Source organism: Notamacropus eugenii, chromosome 5 (assembly GCF_028372415.1).
Source record: "Notamacropus eugenii isolate mMacEug1 chromosome 5, mMacEug1.pri_v2, whole genome shotgun sequence".
Lineage (NCBI taxonomy): Eukaryota > Metazoa > Chordata > Mammalia > Diprotodontia > Macropodidae > Notamacropus > Notamacropus eugenii.
Window position 1 is genome coordinate 131,470,217 of NC_092876.1, and position 21,585 is coordinate 131,491,801.

Consider the following 21,585-nt stretch of genomic DNA (forward strand, 5'->3'; position numbering starts at 1 on the left):
TCATGTTTCTGGCTTGTCCCCCACCTATTTCATTTTCTCTAGTCTATATAAGTATAATGATTCACATTTTAAAGAGGATCCTTCCCTTTAGAAAAGGATTTCAGAAGGAAACTTCAGCTGGCTAAACACTGATGGAAAAATCTTTTGTTTATCCCAGGAAAGCATGACTTTCCTGGAAAGCCTTCCTGTGTGGAAGCTGTCAAAATGGATTTTGGTTGAAGAAACTGAAGATATTTAGAAGGGATAAGAGAAGACTGAGGAAGAGGGGGTGGCTAAGATATGACCACTGTCTTCAGGTGTTGGAATGGCTATCAGGGGAAGAGGGATTAAACTTATTCTTCCTTCTTTGAGGGGTGAGAACTGGAAGGGATGGGTAGAAACTACAGCAAGGCCAATATTGGCTCAATATTAGGTAAAATAACTTCATTGTCAAAGATGTCCAAAAGATAAAGATCCCTTCGAAGGCAGTGAGTTCCTATTACTTGACGCCTTCAAGTGATGGCTACGTGACCTCTATTCAGGAATACTGGGGGAGGGGCTCTTGCTTAGGTACAGGCTGGACCAGATGGTCTCTGAGGCCCTTCCTGGCTCTGAGATCCTAGGCCACAAAAGGGGAAATCCCATCAAGGAAGCCACGTGGAAAGCTTTCCTGAGAAAAACAAAAGATTTCTGTTTTTAAACCAGGACCGGGAGGATCCTCACATGCTCATGCAAGGAAGCCAATTATAGCACCTGTAACTGTTTACATTAAAATGACAACAATCTCACTGGCCCAAAGTAAAAAGTTTTATTTACAAACTATACACAATCAGTGAAGGAAACTGGTGGCTCTCTGGCTGAGGGAATAGAAGCTGAAGGTCTCTAAGACTCCACATCCACTATTTCAGTCTTGTAACTCAGCAGAGATCCAAATTTTATTCAGCAGGTTCTTCAAACATGTCCACCATCTCTTAGTTCATTTTGGCCAATAATTCTTCCAGTTCTGGCCGAGCTTTGAACCTTCCTTTGTAAGCCTCCTCAGTGTGCTGGAGAAGGAAAGAAGGGGAAGAGAAATAATAGGCATTATTCTCCACTCACAAGATCTCTTATTATAATAAGCAGGTCAGTTACCCCCAAACAATAATGAATTAAATAATAATAGTTCACAGTTTGCTAATAATGAAGATGATGAGTCTAGTGCTAATAACACACAACTCCTCAATAATCATAATAAATAACTCCCATTTCTATGACAACTTGCAGTTTACCAAGTACTTTCCTTACAAGAAGCCCTGATGAAAGTGGTGCAAATATTAGTATACTTTACAGAAAAGGAGACTGAGTCTAAGAGACATAAAATGAATTTAAAAAGATGCCAGGATCAGAAACATGGTCATCTGACTTCAGGGCAAGGGTTCTTTCTATTATGCCAACCTGTTCTTTCCTCAGAATGCTCCCCACGAAATACTTTTCTATTAGCTGGTCCTCTATTTGATACAAGCTTTGATGCAGAGAAAATCTGCTTTCTTTGCCCTGGGTAATGACCAATATGCTTGGGATAGTTCTGTTCCATTCAAAGAATTGCAGAAATGGAAGGTCATCTAGCTCAACCCACTCTACTCCTACTTCAAGTGCAAGAATTCTCTCATGAGTCCCCTGACAGTGCATCATCCAGCCCGATATGCTTTCAGGGGGAGTTCACTGCTTCTTGAAGCAGCCAGTTCCATTATTGGAGCAGATACTCAGCTGACTGTGACTTCCCTCCATTCTTTCTAGGGCTTCACAAGGCAATTCTGCTCCTAATGAAATCTCTTTCTATACTGTAGTCATATCTGCCAGTAGACTACTTTGAACAGCTCCATGACAGTTAATTTAGTGTTTGGTAAACACTTGGAACTCAGATGTATACCAATAAAATATTTTCTTTCTTTATGAAGGATAAATAAAGGTTCAGAATTAGCCTCAAGCCAAGACCTGCTAGAAATAAGCACCCTCCCAGCATCAGTGGCATTAATTTCTACCAGTAGTAATCACTCTCTCAGCTGAAACCCCTCCACATTTCTTCTACAGTGCAAACAAATCTAGGCCCAAGCAGGAAAGCAACAAGACCTCCCATCCCCATAGCACTTAATAGTATGTATACATACAATCCATTACACAAGAGCATTGTAAGGATAGTGTACCTTAAAGTCCTTTCCTCACAACAACCCTGTCAAGTGGGTACTGTGTGTACCATTTAGGCTCTTTATATGAGAAAACTGCAACCCAAAGGAGAACACATATTGTCCAGGGTTACCCAACTAGCAGGTGTTGGAACACAGACTTAATCTCAAGCCTGTGCTCTTTCTACTGTTTCAAAATCAAAAGAGAGGAGGTTTGTAGAAGAGGAAAAGTTATTCTAGGATGTAGTCGATACAAGGAAATTTAAAACTAACTCTCTGACTGGGAGGTACCCAAGGGAGAATAGCTGCCCTCCTCAATTGGAGGGTGGGGCAGAGACTTCCACTATGAAGTCTTCTTACAAGGATTCATTATGGAGGGAGGTAACCCTGGACTTTTACTATGTTAAATATGAACTATGCTTTGATCGCAGACCCAGACACAGACTGAGAGTCTATTATCCAAACTCCAAAAGAGGGAGGAGAGAAGAGGGAAAGGGAGCAAGCCTTTATTAAGTGTCTACTATGTGCTTAGAACTATGCCAAGTGTTTTACAAATATTTTCTGATTTGAAGAACTAAATGTAAAGAGTCATCACTACAGGGTTAGACATTACGGGATGATTTTTTTTTTCTTTTGGTTACAGCAACTCACAAAGACATCTACTAAAGAGAAAGGAGGTTGAATCTGCACCAGTGAAAGCAGTGCATACACTGATGAAATCACAGATCCGTGAAGTATAAGCACCTTTCCCCCAGGTTCTTTCTGCAGATATCAAGTAACTGGTTGTGCTCCAAAAGTTCCTAATTCAAGTCTCTAGACCCTTTGGAGAGGCATCAATTAACAATAAGGAAAACCAGGACATTGCTGTTTTAACATATGGGGATTACAGTTAAGGCAGCTGGCTCTTCAAGCCACCGACAGACATGTTTCTGAAGTTGCTGAAAGACTGGGGAAAGGCCCCATAGAAGTATTTCTTCATATTATGTACTGAAATAACTGAAAAATTCTCAGTGGATAGAGCACATGTACCTTTTAACAAACATTCATTAAGTACCTCCTCTGCACAACGCTCTGGGCTAGGTGCTGGGCCTAGCGTACTTTCAGAACTAGCACAGTGTAGTGGAAAGACCACTGGATTTAAAGGTCAGAAGACCTACAATCAAATCCTATTAGCCTTATTTTGGTCATGAAAGGAAATTTTGAAGTTTTAGCCAAAATGACAGTGGCAGGCTCAAGATAAAAAATAGATATGGGAGTAGGGCTGGTCATTTTGGAAGAAGAAACCAGGAGTCTGACACAGCGTCTGGCTAGAAACTCTTTCAACTCACTAAATGTAGCTAGCATGGTACGATGGAAACAGCGCTGGAATGGGTGCTGAAGATCCGGATGCCAAGCTTGGTTCTGTTACAATGATGACTAAACTATTAACTTAACCTCCCTGGTCTTCATTTTCCTCATCTATAAAATGGGGGGTGGTGAACTAGATGGTTGGTTGAAATAACTGGGGATGTTTAGTTTGAAGACTTAAGTGAAACAAGATAACTGTCTAGAAGTATTTGAAGGACTGTCATGGAGAGATTAGGTGCTGTCTGCTTGGCTCCAAAGGCAGAATAAGAAGCAGTGGGGTGAGCTGTAGAATGACAGTGTCTGCATCGTAGATGTGGCACAAAAGCCATATCAAATACACACACCAAATGGCATAACATCGAAATACTTAAAAAGCTAATCTAACTAGAGGATAAAATAGAGAATAAAATACTAATTGCTGGGGATTCTAATGTATTCCTTTCAGATATAAATAATTCTTACAGAAAGATAAATAAGGAACTAAGCAGAATTTTGAAAAAATGAGATCTGATAGCCCATTGTTGATTACTGAATAGAAATCCTAATGCCAATGTGTGTTTTTCATTCTACAAAGCACCTTTACAAATAAAGGCTAAGGCACAAAGAGTTAATAAAAAAAAGAAGTGTTTGGTTTGGGTTTTTGGAGATTGAGTCTCCCTCACTTGCCTAGGCAGGAAGTACTGCAGTCCTTCACAAGTCCTGTTCTAAAAGTGACTGACAGAAACTTTAACCTGCTGATTTGTAAGGCCAGGTTAGGTTTGCCTGCACCCCTCCCCTACCCCTTTGGGCAGCCTGGAGGCTCTCCATTGCCTGGCTTTCATTACAATGACTTTCATCTTAGTGTATACCCCAATCAGCATCAGCCCTACTGCAGCTCACAGCTCTGAACTCAAAGGATCCACCAGCCTCAGTGTCCCTAATATCAGGGATTACAGACACTGTGTCTGGCAAAACAGACATACTAAATATACCGTTTAAACATGAAAATGCAATAAAAAACTATAATAAATAAAAGAAACATGAAAATAGGATTCAAACTTAAATGGAGACTGAACAATGTAACACTAATGAGTGGGTCAGGATAGCAGATTCTGGCTAATTAGAAGGAAAAAATTCCTAATTATCAGAGCTATTAAAAAATGGAATGTGATGGTCAAAGGATACACAAGGCAGTTTTCAAAAGAAAGGTAACCTATCAACAACCATGGGAAAATGTTCCAAATCACTAATAATAAGCAAATTAAAACAACTTCAAAGTTCAATCATCAGACTGGCAAAAATGATCAAAATGGAAAATGATGATTATTGGGAGGGGCTGTTGTACAAGTACATGTTTCTGCCACCAAAATTCTTGGCATTGTCAAACATCAGAACCAGCTATAATTTTATCAGTGGAAATGACAGTAAAGAGGTATTATCATCTCTTTTACGACTACACCCTAAAGACCATGGGGCTTTTTCATCTGACTTAAAGCTGAAACCTTCTTGGTGTATAATCTACCCTATTAGAACGTGAGCTCCCTGAGGGCAGGGACTATCTTATGTTTCTAATTGTATCCCAAGAAAGTAAGTAGCAAAGTGCTTAGTAAATGTTTTGTTCCTTTATTCAGAGAAATGTACAGTGGGTGGAGTTGTGAGGTGATCCCACCACTCTGGAAAGCAATTTGGAAGCCCCACCCCAAAGTCACAAAATTGCATACCCAGCAATTATTATTATTTTTTCTTTTTTTTATTTAACTTTTAACATTTATTTTCACACAATTTTGGGTTACAAATTTTCTCCCCTTTTATCCCCTCTCCCCCCCCAAACCCGAGCTTTCTGATTGCCCCTGTGACCTATCTGCTCTCTCCTCTATCCTCCCTCCCTGCCCTTGTCTCCGTCTTCTCTTTTGTCCTGTAGGGCCAGATAGCTTTCTTGACCCCTTAACCTGTATTTCTTGTTACCCAGTGGTAAGAACATTACATTTGGTCCTAACCCCAGCAATTATTATTGCTAGGTTTTTAACTCCAAAAAATTCAAAGAAAGTGGGAAAGGACCAATATGTACAAAAATATTTATAGGAGTGCTTTTTATTATATCAAAGAAATGTAAATAAAAGGAGAACTCACCAATTACAGAACTGATAAACAATGTATGGTATATGAAAATAATGGAATACGACTGTGCCATGAGAAATGATGGAAGAGATAGAATTCAGAGGAAGCTGGGCGTACATGTACAAAGAGAGGAAAATAAGAAGAACCAGAAGTACATTTCTATACACTGGCAATTCACTGTAAAGGAAAACAGTTTCAAAAGGTTTAAAAACAATGACAAATGCAATGGCCAGTAACGATTCTGGAAGGCAGTCGCAGAACCATGCTTCTCACTTCTTGGCAAAGAAATGATGCAATAAAGGTGCAGATAAGACATACATTTGCAGACGTTAATGCGTCTTAGGCGTTTTGCTTATTTTCATTTGTTACAAGAAAAACTTTGACTGTTTTTTCGTGAGGAGGGAGAGAGTTGGAGTTAGTACAGAGTAGTGATAGATAGTAAGAATACAAGAAAGAAAAAGCATCAATGTTTTTTTTAAAGAGCAAAAGAAAACCAAAAAAAGGACACAACCAAGAAGGGCGATGTTGCAACTGTCATGTTAAATTTGAAATATATTTTTAAAAAAACACAAATGAACAAAATGAACACAGTGGAGATTCATGGTTTTCTATTTAATCCTCACTGTTCTTTGTAACGGAAATATTCATGTTTGTGTTGATGTTTATCAAGCTCATAATAATAAAAAGGCTTTTTCCTTTTTGTACCTTGAGAAACAACCAGTAGGAAGAATTTGGAGAATCATGGGAAAACCTACCTATATGATCTCATGGGGGGGAGGGTTGGAAGGGCCTGGAGGCATAGAATGTTGCAGTGTTGCATGGGCTGTTTATTCCTAATCTGGTTGGCCTTAGTTATGATTTCTCGTTTCAAAGTGGTGTCGTGTGGGGATAGAGCATATCCAAGAACAACTTAAAACACAAAAGACATCAATACACTACTTTTCAAAAAGAAAACCAAAGTGGAATGTGCTACCTCAGCATGTTCCCCATCACTGCAGACCTTCAGATGAAGACAATGACCATTTATCAGGTACATTGTAGAGAAGTTTCTTACTCAGGTATAAGCTAGACTAGATACCTCTATGGTCATTCCCACTCTAACGTTCTATGGTCTCTATAACTCCTTCTCTGATCAAAATCCTATGCTTCTACCTATGGTCCAGTCTAAAAAACAGCTGATCAGCATATTCCCTATCTCTTTGCAATCTGGCCAACCAATTGTGAGCAAGCCCTTTCTTCGTCTTCCCTTAAAGGAATGGCCCTTCTGCATTTAACACTGACCATTACAGCATTCAGCTTTGTTTTAAAGTTCTTTTTGTTATGTTACTGTTGTCACTGAGCACTGAGTACGTCAGTCTCTTAGTTCTGTTTACTGCACTCTCCATGAGGACATTCAGGTAGCTTTTGCCTTAACTCTCCAAATTCTTTCCACTGGTTGTTAAAAGAAACGTAGTGTAAGGATGTGAGTATGTGAATAGGATAAGGTGGTGAAAAAGTATGATTCCATGCAGGGTTCTGTTCTAAAGCCCTGCACTGGCACTGTGCCAGGTGGCATGGGGCTGCTGCTATAGAAAGTATAACAAAGAGGCAGTGTGACAAGCCTGCATTAGGAAACAGGGAGTGGGGACTAACTCTAGCTCTGACATGTGCATGGCATGAGCATGACAGAGTGACTCCACTCATCAAAGTCCAAGCTTCTTGATCTATAAAATGGGGATAATCATACAGGGAGGGTAAATTTTAAAATATTATTGAAATATGAGTGCTCATTACTATGACTATTACAAATCCTTCAGGGTTTAAATATGAGCTATCAGCATGATCAAGAGGCATTAAGGTAAAGTGCCAGACTTGGACTCAGAAGACCTGGGTTCAAATCACAGTTCTCCCACTTACTAGCTATATGGCCGTGAACAAGTAAATTTAATCTCTGAGTCTCTGTAAAATGGACATAATCATTCTACCACCTAAGGTAGTTATGAAGAAAGTACTCTGAGACCATGAAGTGCCATAGAAATGTGAGATGTCCTCTGCAAGAGTATTTCTCACCTGTCTTTGCTCAAGGACAATTCTAAAGACTACCTAAAGCAGGTGAAAAATACTGCAGCAATACTGCAGCATCATCCAATCTCAGAGTCATGAGGGATCCTAGAGGGCATGCATGTAGTGCAAACCCTGGCTGTACAAGAATGCCCTCTAGAGCATTCCTGACAGGTAATCAGTAACATTCTGGATAAAGTCGATATCACAATGATGGTAATCAGTACCTGTGAAAGCAGTCCATTTCACATTTATTTGGATATCTCTCAGTATTAGCAGATTTTTTCTCACATCAAACAACTCTTAAGAAAAAAAATAACTCATTTCTAAAGTTCTTTAGGGGAACTAACCTCTACTTCCCTTTGAGGTTCACTCAATCCATAAGAACCCACCAAATCAAAATTCTAGTAGCTATCATTCACCAGTCTCTAGGTCACTCCCTTTTCCTTCCCCAATGAGAACCTCAGTCATAATCTTTCTCTCCTCCCCAACTGCTGTTTTCATACTAAAGGACTTTTACATACATACTGATATTCTCTCTCACACCCTAACTTTCCAATTTCTCAACTAATTCATTTCCACCCCACCTCTACCATGCACAGGGATGGTCATACCCTTGATTTTGCCATCACCCACAAATGCACTACCTCCAGGTGCATGAACTCTGAAATTCCTTTATCTAATCACAGCCTACAGGCTTTCCACTCCTTCCTTAGCATTCCAAAGCCAAACCCTGTTCTTCCTCCATACCATCACCTCCAATCCCTGAACCCCTTAATTCTCTCCCAGTCATATCCCTTATACTAGCTACACTTCTCTTCCCTTCCCCATTTTGAGTCCTTAGTGAACCAGTTCAACTCTACACAATCGTCTTTTCTTGAATCCCTTGGCCCCTTCTCATATTGCTGGTCTTGCCCTGCTGAACCTCATCCTTAGATCACTCCCAGCATTAACTGCTTTCACTCCTATGCACCTGATGCTGAAGGAAGGTGGAAAAAATCATGAAATCAGGCTGATTGGGCCTACAACAAATATATGTTTCATAATCTCAACATAATCACTGCCACAAAATAATCCTTTTATACCTCTTTAATTAACTCACTACCCCACTCATTACAGCAACTCTTTTTTTAAAAATTATTTTATTTGTGTTTTCAACAGGAATGGATGCTGTATTTTGTTCCTATTGAAAACACTGGAAAGAACGGGAATAAATGGAACTTTCCAGAAAATAATAAGCAGTATCTACCGAAAACCATCAACAAGCATTATATGCAATGGGGACAAACTAGATGCAATTCCAATAAGATCAGGGGTGAAACAAGAATGTCCGTTATCACCACTGTTATTCAATATGGTATTAGAAATACTAGTTTTATCAAGAAGAGAAGAAAAACAAATTGAAGGAAATAGAATAGGCACAGAAGAAACTAAGTTATCACTCTTTTCAGATGATATGATGATATACTTAGAGAATCCCAGAGAATCGAGTAAAAAAACTACTTGAAATAATAAACAACTTTGACAAAGTTGCAGGTTACAAAATAAACCCACACAAACTTCTGCATTTCTATATATTACTAACAAAACCTAACAGCAAGAGATAGAGAAATCCCATTTAAAGCTACTGTAGACACTATAAAATATCTGGGAGTCTACCTGCCGAAACAAACCCAGGGACCATATGAACATAATTACAAAACACTTTTTGCACAAATAAAGTCAGATCTAAGTAAGTAAAACAACATCAGCTGCTCATAGGTAGGCTGAGAAAATATAATAAAAATGACAATTCTTCCTAAATTAATTTACTTATTCAGTGCCATACCAATCAAACTACCAGATAATTATTTTCTAAAGCTAGAAAAAATAATATCAAAATTCATCGGGAAGAACAAAAGGTCCAGAGTATCAAGGGAACTAATGAAAAGAAATGCTAGGGAAGGTGGCCTACTCCTACCAGATCTCAAATTGTATTATAAAGCAGCAAGCATCAAAACCACTTGGTACTGGCTAAGAAACAGAGGGGTAGACCAGTAGAATAGGTTAGGTACTTAAGACAGTAGTAAATGAATATAGCAATCTACTGTTTGATAAAACCAAGGACCTCAGCTTCTAGGATAAGAACCCACTGTTTGACAAAAATTGCTGAGAAAACTGGATAACGGTGTGGCAGAAACTGGGCATAGACCAGTGCCTGACACCATACACAAGAATAAAGTCCAAATGGATACATGATCTAGGTATAAAGACTGATACTATAAACAAATTAGGGAATGGAAGCAACAGTGTTTGTCAGATTTATGGAAAATGGGGAAATTTTTGACCAAACAAGAGATAGAGAACATAATGAAAACAAATAAAATAATTTAATTTCAAAAATAAATAAATATGTAATTTTATTTGTTTTCAGTTTTCGACAATCACTTCCATATATCTTATATTTTTTTCTCCTCCCTTCCCCTCCATCCCCCCTCCCTCCCCAAGATGGCATGCTATCTTATATAGGTTCTATACATACATTCCTATTAAATACATTTTCACCTTAGTCATACTGCATAGAAGAATAAAATGAATGGGAGAAACCATAAAACAAAACAAAACAAAGCAAAGCAAAACATAATACAAAAGAAAATGATCTGCTTCATTCTGCAATCCAGTTTCATAGTTCTTTCTCTGGATCACCACAGCAACTCTTCCAAACTTTTTCAACCCTCCTCAAACCTCCTATGCCTCCCCCTACCCCACATTCTCATCTAAGAACCTTGCTTTATATTTTGCTGAAGAAAACTGAGGAAATTTGCTGAGTGCTTTTTTCCCTCTTCCTTATATCATATAACCCAGATGCCTTCTGCCGTTATCACTCCTTCACACCAGTTGCACATGAAGAGATAGTCATTCTCATTGCCAAGGCAAACCCTCTTCATGCACATGTGATCCCATTCCATCCTGTCTTCTCCTAAAGACTGCCCCTCAATCATCCCTACCCTCTCTCCAATTTTCAGTCTCTCCCTGTCTACTTACTGCCTCTCTATTGCCTGCAAGCATACCCATGTCTCAACCATCCTCAAAAACCCCTTACTTGACCCATCCATCCCTGCTAACTATCATGCCACATTTCTCCTGCCTTTTATTTCTCTTCAGGTTTTCAAGACAGTACTCTATCCTGGTTCTCCTAGCTGACTGCAACTTCTATTTTCTTTGCTGTATCTTCTTCTAGATCACACTTGCTAAATGTGTGGACCCCTCAAGGTCAAAGTCCCTGGGCTGCTTTCTCCTCTTCCTCTATATTATTTTGCTTGGTGATCTCGGCTCCCACAGATTCAATTATTATCTCTGTGCTGATGATTCTCAAATTTACTTATCAAACTCTAACTTTTCTGCTGACCTCCAGTCTTATATCTCCAACTGCCTTTTGTATATGTCAAACTGGATAGCCCAGAGGCATCCTGAAACTCAACATGTCCAAAACTGAACTCATTATCTTTCTCCCCAAATCTTCCCCTTTTTCAAACTTCCTAGTGTGAAAGCCCCATCACCCTCCCAGCTCTCTAGACTTCCAAGTATGGTTCATCTTCAACTGCTCCCTCTCTGTCACCCCCATATCCAATCAGTAGAAAAATAATTTCTACGTTCACAACATCTTTCCTATATGTCCCTTTTTCCTGTTACCACCCTGGTACAGGCCCTTATCACCTCATGCCAGGACTATTGTAATAGTCTGCTAGTGGGTCTAGTCTTTCCCCAATCCAAATCACCATCTACTTGGTTGTCAAAATGATCTTCCTAAATTGCAGACCTGATGATGTCACTCTCTTCCTCATTCACCATCCAATCAATTCCAGTGGCTACGTACCACCTCCAAGATTAAATACAAAATCCTCTGTTTGGCAGTCAAAGCCCTGTATAACCTGACCCCTTCTTATCTTTCCAATCTTCTTACACTTTCCTCACCCATGTGTACTCCCTGATTTAGTAATATTGGTTTCCTTTACTCCACCTCCTGACTCTGGCATTTTCACTGGCAGTCCCCCATACTAGGAATGCTCTCTCTCCTCATCTCCACTTCTTGGCTTCCCTCAAGATCCAGCTAAAATCCTACCTTCCACAAGAAGCCTTTCCCAGTCTCCTATCATGCTAGTGCCTTCCCTTGAAGACTATATCCACTTTATCCTGCTTATATCTTTAAACAACCCTATGACATTATGAGCTCACTTTGTCTTTTTTTTGCATTACCAGCACTCAGAACAGAGCCTGGCAGACAGTAAGTGACTAAAATATGTTTACGGACTGACTATGTGGTTCAAATCCCAACTAAAATTTCATCATCTCCTAGAAGCCTGTCTCAATCCCTCTTAACCCTACTGTTTTCCCTCTGTAAGTTATTTCCCATTTATCCTGTACATAAGCCTGTTATTTGTTTGCTCATTATCTTCCCCTTTAGATTGTGAGCTCTTTGAAGGCAGGGGCTCTTGCTTCTTTTTTCATCTCTGGCACTCAGCACAGTGTCTGGCCCACAGCAGGCACTTAATAAATGCTTACTGACCAAGAGGTTGTAAAGGGAAGAACTAAGAGTTTGGGAGAAAGTCAAAGGAAGCAGACTTCAGCTCAAAATGAGGAAGAATATTCTAACAATGAGCTCTCTTCCACAAGGGAGAGGGTGGACTTAGGAAGGAGTTCCCTGTGGGTGGCAAGGCTAGCTTGGAAAGGTTGGGCAGGATTTCTGTACTAGGTGAGTGGGTGGACTACATGCTTTATGAATATATGATTCTAAGGGACATTTGGGATGTTTGAGGAGCAGTTCTAATTATGGGATGCTCTAATAGGGTCCAGCCCTATCCTTTCCCGCAGAAATGTCCATAAGCATATTATTGCCTTGATTGTGCAAAGGGCTCTTTCTTCAAAGACTGTTTTCTGTTCTCATCACTGGATCAGGCAGCATTTGCAGTGGCATTGTCTTGTGCCTGAGCATCCAGAGGCTAAGAACCAGGCTTAAATTTGATTTCTACTTTGAGAGCACAGGTGGCCACCAGGGGGCCTTGTCCCACCTACACAAATCTGTTTTCATCAAGTCCCTCTACAAACCCACACTTACCTCCCTTACTGACAGGTTGACTCCTTCTGGCAAATTGCTTTGAAGAATTTCCAAGAAAATTGCTGCAAACGTGGAACTCAAATTGCTGATCTGCAAACAGAAAGAAAAGCCAGCTGATTTAAAGCCAGAAAGCGAACGTGCTGAAGGAATAGTGGGTTCCAGCTTGTTAACTGTGGATTTCCTTCTCCCTTATTCCCTTTTACTCACCCTTCTCTTATTTCCCTGCCCCCCTCTTTAAGAGTCTGTTACTGAGAACTGTTCCTTTTCTCTCATTCTATCATCTTGACTCTGCCTCTGAGCCAGGTTATCCAAACTTAGGGGGTCACCAATAAATATATTTTCTTAAATCCAACAGCTTTTTTTTAGTTTTTTATCTTCCTTTATCTCTTTATAAAATATGACCTGGCTGACCATTTCCATTTCAAATCATGTCAACTAGCACATATTAAGTACATATTATGTGCCAGGCATTGCGATAAGTGCTAAGGATACAACAAAGGCCAAAAGAGCTCCTGCCCTCAGAGAGTTCACAGTTAAGGTGAAAAAAGCTTTTTAAAAACAAGATATGTGCAAGGTAAGTTGCAAATGATCTGAGAAGGAAGACACTTTTTTTAGGGGGACCTGCAAAAAGCTTCTTTCAGATGATGGAACTGGAGCTTAGATTTAAAAGAAGCCAGGGGTGCGAGGAGGCAGACAAAGAAGGAGAGCATGCCAAGTCTAAGGGACAGGCAGTGAAAATGAACCGAGTCCAGAGATGGAGCGTCTTGTGCGAGGAACAGCAAAGAGGCTGGTATCAATGGATCACAGAGTACATGGAAAACAGTAAAGTGCAAAAAGACAGGAAAGGCAGGAAGGGCAAGTGCATAAAGAATTTTAAAGACTAAATAGAACATTTTATATTCAATCCTGGAAATGACAGGGAGCCAAGGGAGGTGACTGATAGGGGCGATGGGGAGGCAGGGATGACATAGTCAGACCTGCTATTTGGGAGGATCATTTTGACAGCTGAGTAGAGATGGGCTGTGGGGGAGAGACCTGGAGCAGGAAGAGCAACCAGCAGGCCACTGCAATAGTCAAGACATGAGATGATGAGGTTCTATACCAGGCACTATCACAGAAGAGTGATGAGAGTTCACAAGAGAGAAGGGGGCATACATAAAAGAAGTTGTAAAATTTGAAATGACAGAATTTTGTCACTGATTGGGTATGGAAGTGTGAGTGAGGATGTGAGGACGACAACCAAGTTGTGAAGCCTGGGTGACTGGGAAGATGTGGCAGTATCCTCAATAGTAATAGGAAAGTTTGGAAGAAAGAAGGTTTTGGGGGAAAGATAATGAATTCAATTTTTCAGACATGATGAATTCAAGATGTTTATGGCTCATACAGATGTCTAACAGGCAGTTGGAGATATAAGACTGGAGGTTGATAAAGAGGTCAGCAGAGAGGTTATGGCTCAATAAACAGTTTTGAGAATCATCTGTACAAAGATAATAATTTAAATCACAGGGGCCGATGAGATCACCAAGAGAAATGGTATACAGAGAGAAGAAAAGAGGGCCAGGCCAGAGAGCCTTGGAATACACTTACATTTAAGTATCAGGCTGATTAGGAAACAGTAGAAGTTTAGTTTGACTGAAATGAATGAAATGAATATGAGGGAAGTATGAACTGATCTGGAAAGGTAATTTAGACCTTGTGGATGACCTCAAGTGCCATACTGAGTAGCTTGTACTTTTCATGTATGCCAAAAGATGGGAATAGTCAATATTTTAGAAGTTGTGGGAAGTCAAGGATACTAATGAACTGCTAGTAAGAGCTGTGAATTGATACAACTATTTTGCAAAGTAATGTGGAATTATGCAAATGAAATGTCTAAAACATCCATCCTATTTGACCTAGCAATTACATTGCTTGGCATATACCAAGGAGGGCACTACCAAAACGAAAGGTTCCACATACACTAAAATACTGATAGAAGCACTTTTTGGTAGCAGAGAACTAGAAACAAAGTGGACGCTGATTGATTGAGGAAAAGTAAATAAACTGTGGTACATGAATATCATGGAATATTATTGTGTGGTAGGATAACAATGACATGATGAATACAGAAAAGCACATAAAAACTTACATGGACTAATACAAAGGGGAGTAAGCAGAACCAGGGCAATTACATACACACATACATACATACATGGAGGGGCTATAAGAATGACTGCAAAACAACCATACACACAAATGAAACTGACTATTTAGAAATAAAGATAAAGCTTAGCTACAAAGAAAAGCTATGAGGAACTTCTCCCGAAACTTTGTAGAGATGAGGTATAAGCACTACCTATCACATATTTTTTCAATATGTTGATCAGTTTTGCTGATTTTTTTTTCTTTTTCCTTTTTGAAAAATGATTCTGTTATAAAAGATGGATCTCAGGAAGGTGGTGAATTTGGGTAATGTAAAAACAAAAGACATCAACAAAAATATTTTTTTAAAGAAAGGAAGGTGGGATGGAATGGATGAGCTCGAAGCATCTGCAATGGCTCATAAAATGAGATTGGAATTAAAATCCTCAAAAGAACCAGACCTCTGGCTTCTGCCTACTCCAAGCATCTGGTCTGGATAGAGTCCCAGAAATGGCGTCAATGCCAACAGCTTACCTGGACCACTCGTTCATGGGTGGTAAGGACTGCATCCAAGAACATCTTGTTGCTTTGTTCCTGTATCTGCAATATTTCCATGGTCTTGGTGGGCAGAGCATAGCTGCAGAAACAGTTTCAGTCATTAAGAGATTGACGTGACCTCTTAGTAACTGCATACATTTCTTTAATCAATTTGGATCACTCCCTGATAAATGTAATGATAATACCAACAACTCCCATTCCCACTTGATAGTTTTGAAAGGCCTTTCCTAACAACATTTGGTGAGGTAGGTAATGAAAATATTATGACTCTCATTTTACAAAGGGAAAAAAATGGCTCAGAAGGATTCATAGAATCTCAGAGTTGGAAGGGACTTCAGAAGTCATCTAGTGCAATGGTTGTCTCAACAAAAATTCATTCTACTACATCTCTCACAAGAAGTCAACCAACCCCTGCTTAAAGACTGTGAAAGAGAACTTACAGCCTGAGGCAGCCCAGGCTCACTTTGGACATCCCATGTGTTGGGATGATTTTCCTCACAGAAAGCTGAAATATACTCCTCTACAACTTTCACCTACTGCTTTTGGTTTTGCCATCTGAAGCCAAGCAGGATAAGTCTCATTCCTCTTCCACCAAACAACTCTTAAAATACCTGAAGACAGCCACTGTGTCACCAACATGCTGGGGTCTTTTTCTAGATCTCCTGACATTATATAATCATCAGTGAATGTGCAGGCTACCCACTGATCATCCCATCTCTTGATCTTGGTATACTATCAGTCTACCTCTCTTCAGGTCATTTATCTCTGATTCAATTCAGTAAGCAGTTACTGAGTATATACTATAAGCAAGGCACTACGTAGGGTGCTTGGAATACAGAGGAAAGAATGAAATGGTTCTGCTCTTAAGACACCTACACTGTATTGGACATTCATAGTGCTTCTCCTGCACAGCTCCTCGGTGCTAATATGCTGCAGCCCACTCACACCCACCATGAGCTTTTCTCACTGCCAACAATAAAGGGACCCACAATCTTAATTCTCCAGTAATCATGCTATTCAATGACTCATATCCGTAGAGTACCACTAAAAGCATAATGATGTTCAGAAGAAGGGCCTTTGTTTCAGGGAGGAGTTTGAAGTCATTAAGAGCATCATGTGATGTTAATCTAGTCATTTTCCCCTTCCTGTTCGTAGAGGAAAACTGAAGTCCTGAAATATAAAAGAGGACAGTCATACTAAAATCTCTGAGTCCTAAAGGGGCAATGATTTCAGTGAGGCTGGATAAACAATATGCCTGCTCAGATGAATAACTGGAGCACATCATCTCCCAGAGAAACCAAGCTTTTCCAGGGATGAAGTCAACTTTCTCAGAACTCTACTTTATTATCAATTACAACACTAGAACAGTCTTATAGATCATCTGTTCTTCAAGTTCACTAACTTAAAAGTTAATGGGGTAAACTAACTTAAAAAGAAAGAGACATTTCTTAATAGTTTAGGTTCTTTATTTTCTTACCTGACCCAGGTGAATAGAATAGTAGAAAGAGCACTTGTCTTGCAGCCAGAAGACTTAGCTTCAAATCCTAGCTCTGTCTTTTGCTAGCGTAGTCAAGGTAGTTGACAACCTCTCTAAGCCTCAGTTTCCCTATCCATAATATGAGGATAACAATATTCATGCTATTGACCAGACAGAGAGGAAGGATCAAATGTGTGATACTATATGTAAAAGTACTTTGCAAACCACAAAATGCTATGAAAAAATTATCATCATCATCACAGGGGATGAGGGAACAACTGTTTATTTGAAGGTTAGGAAAAGTCTTGGATATGAGATGAGGTGAAAGAAAACCAACTGATTAAGTATCATCTGACCTAATCAAAACTAAACACAATGCTAACATCTGTGTATCATTCCCACCAAAGACTCTCTTGGAAAATTGCCTAGGTGTCTCCTGTGAAGGAAAATCTGTAGATTTACGTCCATGCCAGAGTGAGCCAGCAAGCCCAGTACAAAGTGTGGGCCCACCTGGCACATGTCATCCCACATAGTGCCTACCTTTCCTCCACTTTAATGGAGTAGTCGTTGCAAAGCTTGTGAACATACTTGGCATAGTTCTCCACCAGGGTCATGTCATAAGCTGTCAGGTGAACATTTAACACTCCATAAGTGTAATCTGTCCCACGGGAAATTGGCTTCATCTCACTCTTCCCTATTTTCTTCTTGGGCTTAAGCAAAAAAGAAAATATCTTGGCATTAGACAAAAAAAGTCTACTTGTGACATTCTGGAATCAAAAGGAGAAATCCCACATTGTGTATGCAAGGCCCTGTACTAAGTGCTGAGGATACAAAGGATAGATATGAGACAAATCCTGATCTCAAAGAAGCCCTAACAGAGGGAAGGACTAATATACTAATGACTACAATACAAAGAAAAATGAGCTAAGTACAAAGCAGTTCAGGCAAGTGCTATATGAATATATATTGAATATATCTATATAGATATGTTATACATAAAATATATAATAGATATCTGTGTATCTTTCCAGTATGTATATAGATATATAAGTACCTATATAGATATTATGCTTTTAAAAACATTACTCTGAGAAAGGGTCCACAGATTTTGCTGACTCAATAATATCTGATTTCCAGATATTCTTTCCAGAGTGGGACAGCAAGCCTAAGCATTCAATGACCGGCTATGGTTTTTGCTGATGAAGGAAGTGAACTGGGTGTCCTAAAAGGTCTCTTCCAGTTCTTAATCCCATGATCCTAAAACCCACAGTGATGACATTATGAACCTTTCAAATGACTGACAAGGTTAATTGTAAATAAAAATGAAATCAATTCAAATTAATTCATAAAGTTAAGAAAAATAACTACACATACATACACATACAAATAAATTAACAACTTACTCTTTTTTTTTTTTACAACTTACTCTTTATAAACTTATAACCTATGTCTCAAGAAGAGACTTAAGATTAGGATCCAAAAAGTCAGGGCTGAGAGGGGCCTTAAAACATGAAATATAGGACATAAAACTTGGAAGAGAACTATAAGATGTTTAGAACTTTAAGGGACATTAAAATGGTCATTAAGCTTAACCTTATCATTTTGTAGAGGAGGAATACGAGCTCCTGAAAAGTTAGATGATTTCCCTAAAATCATGCTACAATGGCTAGTGGCAGAGTCAGATGTCCTAGGGCTGAATCCCATCCTTCTCTTGCTCCATGTATACATCCTGCTGGAACCTCAAAGACAAGAGCATCTGCCTTGAGAAATAAATTAGGCTTATAGCTAGTTTGCTAGCATTTGTTGTGTGGGACAGAAGGCAATGTCTGGAACGCATACTTAACCAACAATAGTTCACCTTTATCTAAAACTTTATAGCTTATGTCAATTCTCACTTGATCCTCACAATAAAACTGAGAGAGTTATACAGGTATTACTTCTTTTTAATACATGAGGAAGCTTCAGCTCTGGAATAGAAGAGACTTCTCCAGGGTCACACAGCCTTTAAAGGAGAGATCTGGACCCCAGGCTTTTGACTCTAGTTTTCTATATCATGTCACTTCTCTAAAAGGCACAGGAGCTGCCCAAGTCTGCAGATTTCTACCTTGGCTGAATCAACAAATAGACTTTGCACCAGACCGGCAGTGCTGCAGTCAGAGCTGTGAAGAATGCTAAAGCCCCTGGTCCTTGGGAGAGAATCACTGCTAAGATTTTCCAGCACAGAGGAGAGGAGGCCGGTGGGTTGAGCAGAGACATAGCAAGGGCCAGGGAAACGCCACTGGCTTTTTGAAGTGCTACCATCACCAGAGAACAAAGCCAGATAACAGACTGTGACCTTGGCCAGGACACCTGATAGGCTCAACACTGATGGCAACACTCTGGTCAAGGTCCATCTGGACAGACTAGTTCATGCCAGCCTTAGTGGTATGTACCTAGAATACACTATTACTGTAGGGCACAATGCTATATGATGCGCTTACCTAAATTCTGTAGTTTCCAAATATCTAGCAGAATGCTCTGCAGACAGCAGGTGCTTAATAAAAATGCCTGTTAAATGAAGAGATGTATCTGTCCTGCACTTTGGTGACCTCCTAATTGATCTTCTTTACTCAAGTTTCTCCCCATCCAGTCCATCTTCCACACAACTGTCAATAATTTTCCCCAAACAAGCAGATCTGACCATGTTACTAAACTATTCAATAAATTCCATGGGCTCCATATTCTCTCTAGGATATAAACTATAAACTCCTCTGTTTAGCTTTAAAGCCCTTCACATCCTGGCCCTAACTTAGTTTTCCAGGCTCACTGAACATTCCTTCCCCTTCCTGAACTCTGCAATCCAGGTGAAATGACTTTCTCTGCAGGTAACACATTGCAGTGGACATCCCTTGTGCCTGGAATGTACTCCATCCTTACTTTGGATTCGGAGGATACTCTTTCTTCAAGATTCAATTAAATCACCACCTTCTAAATGGAGCCTTTCCTGATCACTTCCAACTGCTAGAGCCCTTTCTCTCAAACTACCTTGCATTTGATTGTTTTGTATTTATTTGCATTTATTTTATTTAGATTCATTCTGAATACACTCACATACCTGCTGTCCTCCTTGCTAGAATATAAGCTCTTTCACATTATTTATATTTGCATCTCATAATAATTGTGATGATGGGGAGAATAATAACTAGCATTTCTATTGCACTTACTATGTGCCAGGCACTGTGTTAAGCACTTTACAATTTACAAGGGAGATGCTGTTATTATCCTTATTGTATAGTTGAGGAAACTAAGGCAAGCAGGGTTAAGTGACTTACCCAGGGTCCCCTAGCTAGTAAGTGTCTGAGACCAAGTTTGAATTCAGGTCTTCCTGACTCCAGGCTCAGGGTTCAATCCACTGTGCCACCTAGGTGTCTCTTGGCTAGAGGTTTATACAGTACTTTAAGGTTTGCAAGCTCTTGACATGTTATTTCACAAAAATCCTGTGAGGCAGGTGTCTTTATTACTGCCATTAGATAGATGAGAAAATTGAGGCTGCCAGAGGTGAAGCGATCTGCCCAGGGTCACACAGGAAACATGTGACAGGATTCATAATCAGGTCAGTCTTCCTGATTCCAAGTCCCACACTTCTATTCATTGTACCCCTAGCTATCTAAAACAGTGCCTAGACATGGGATATGCTTAATAAATGCTGATTTACTGACTGCTTGATAACTGGGCTTAATAAATAATGAATGGTCTCAAAAAAGGAGAGAAGCTGGTGCCATGGACCACTGGCAGCACTTGCTCTCTTCCTGACCTGATTCCCTCATTAAGGTTACAGACATTCTCATTCCCAATGACTAGGCTAGAAAAATAGTCAGTGGGGATGTCCTTTGCCCTTGTTTTCCATTTGCCTTTGCTTTCCCTTTCTCTTCTTTCCTGGTCAACTAGACCCCGTTGCAGGGGAGGGGGCAGGCGGCAAGAGCAACATGGCTGCTCATGTCACTCAGACAAGCAAGAAGTCACTGACTCCAATACTTCTGGTATGATGGAGAACCAGCAGCCCTTACCATTGGTCCCACCCCTGCCTCCTAAGGTCCTCCAGGCTTCACTCTCAGCCTTGCTGCTATGTCCTCTAGATCCCGGGGCACTGCCATATGAACTGCTGATGCACCTAAAAAACTCCTGAGCCCGGCCATCCACATGACCCATGAACCCTTATAACTTTCAGGCCTTTCCATCTGTCCCATAGTTGAACTCCTATGTGTTGTCACCTTACCTTCCCACCGCCCAATTACAGCATGGCTCCTTGAAGAACAAGACCTGTATTAATTTTTCTATTTATATCCCCAGTAGTTAATATAGTGCTGTGCACACGGTAAATAATTTATTCATTCATTTATTCCTCTTTTCATTTGTTTTTGCATGCCTGAAATTCTCTGCCAGGTATTCAAGGCTTTCCACAATCTAGATGCACTCCTACCTTTCCAGCTTTGTTCCTAATGTTTTTCAATCTAGCCAAACTGGACAACTGTACATTTTCCATACAAGTCTCATACAGTCCAACTTCCATGTAGCTGCTCATAGTTTTGGCTAGAATCAGTCAACAAGCATTTCTTTGGTTCCAGGCACTATGCTAAACACTGAGGCCACACACAACAAAAAGTGAAAACAATCCTTCAAGGAGGTTGCATTCTAATAGGACACTCTTCACTCTACCCATTCCTGGCCTC

At 39.9% G+C, this 21,585-nt stretch overlaps 1 protein-coding gene across 1 annotated transcript in view; it reads right to left on the minus strand.

Moving 5' to 3' along the window:
* Positions 1-764: 764 nt before the first annotated feature.
* Positions 765-21,585, minus strand: part of MRPL48 (mitochondrial ribosomal protein L48) — a 64,915-nt gene continuing 44,094 nt past the window's right edge. The window contains exons 5-8 of the mRNA XM_072610899.1: positions 17,417-17,586; positions 15,376-15,478; positions 12,721-12,810; positions 765-1,025 (exon numbers count right to left, since the gene is read on the minus strand). Coding sequence (XP_072467000.1) covers positions 951-1,025; positions 12,721-12,810; positions 15,376-15,478; positions 17,417-17,586 — 438 coding nt within the window. The 3' untranslated portion in view covers positions 765-950. The remainder of the gene's footprint in view (positions 1,026-12,720; positions 12,811-15,375; positions 15,479-17,416; positions 17,587-21,585) is intronic.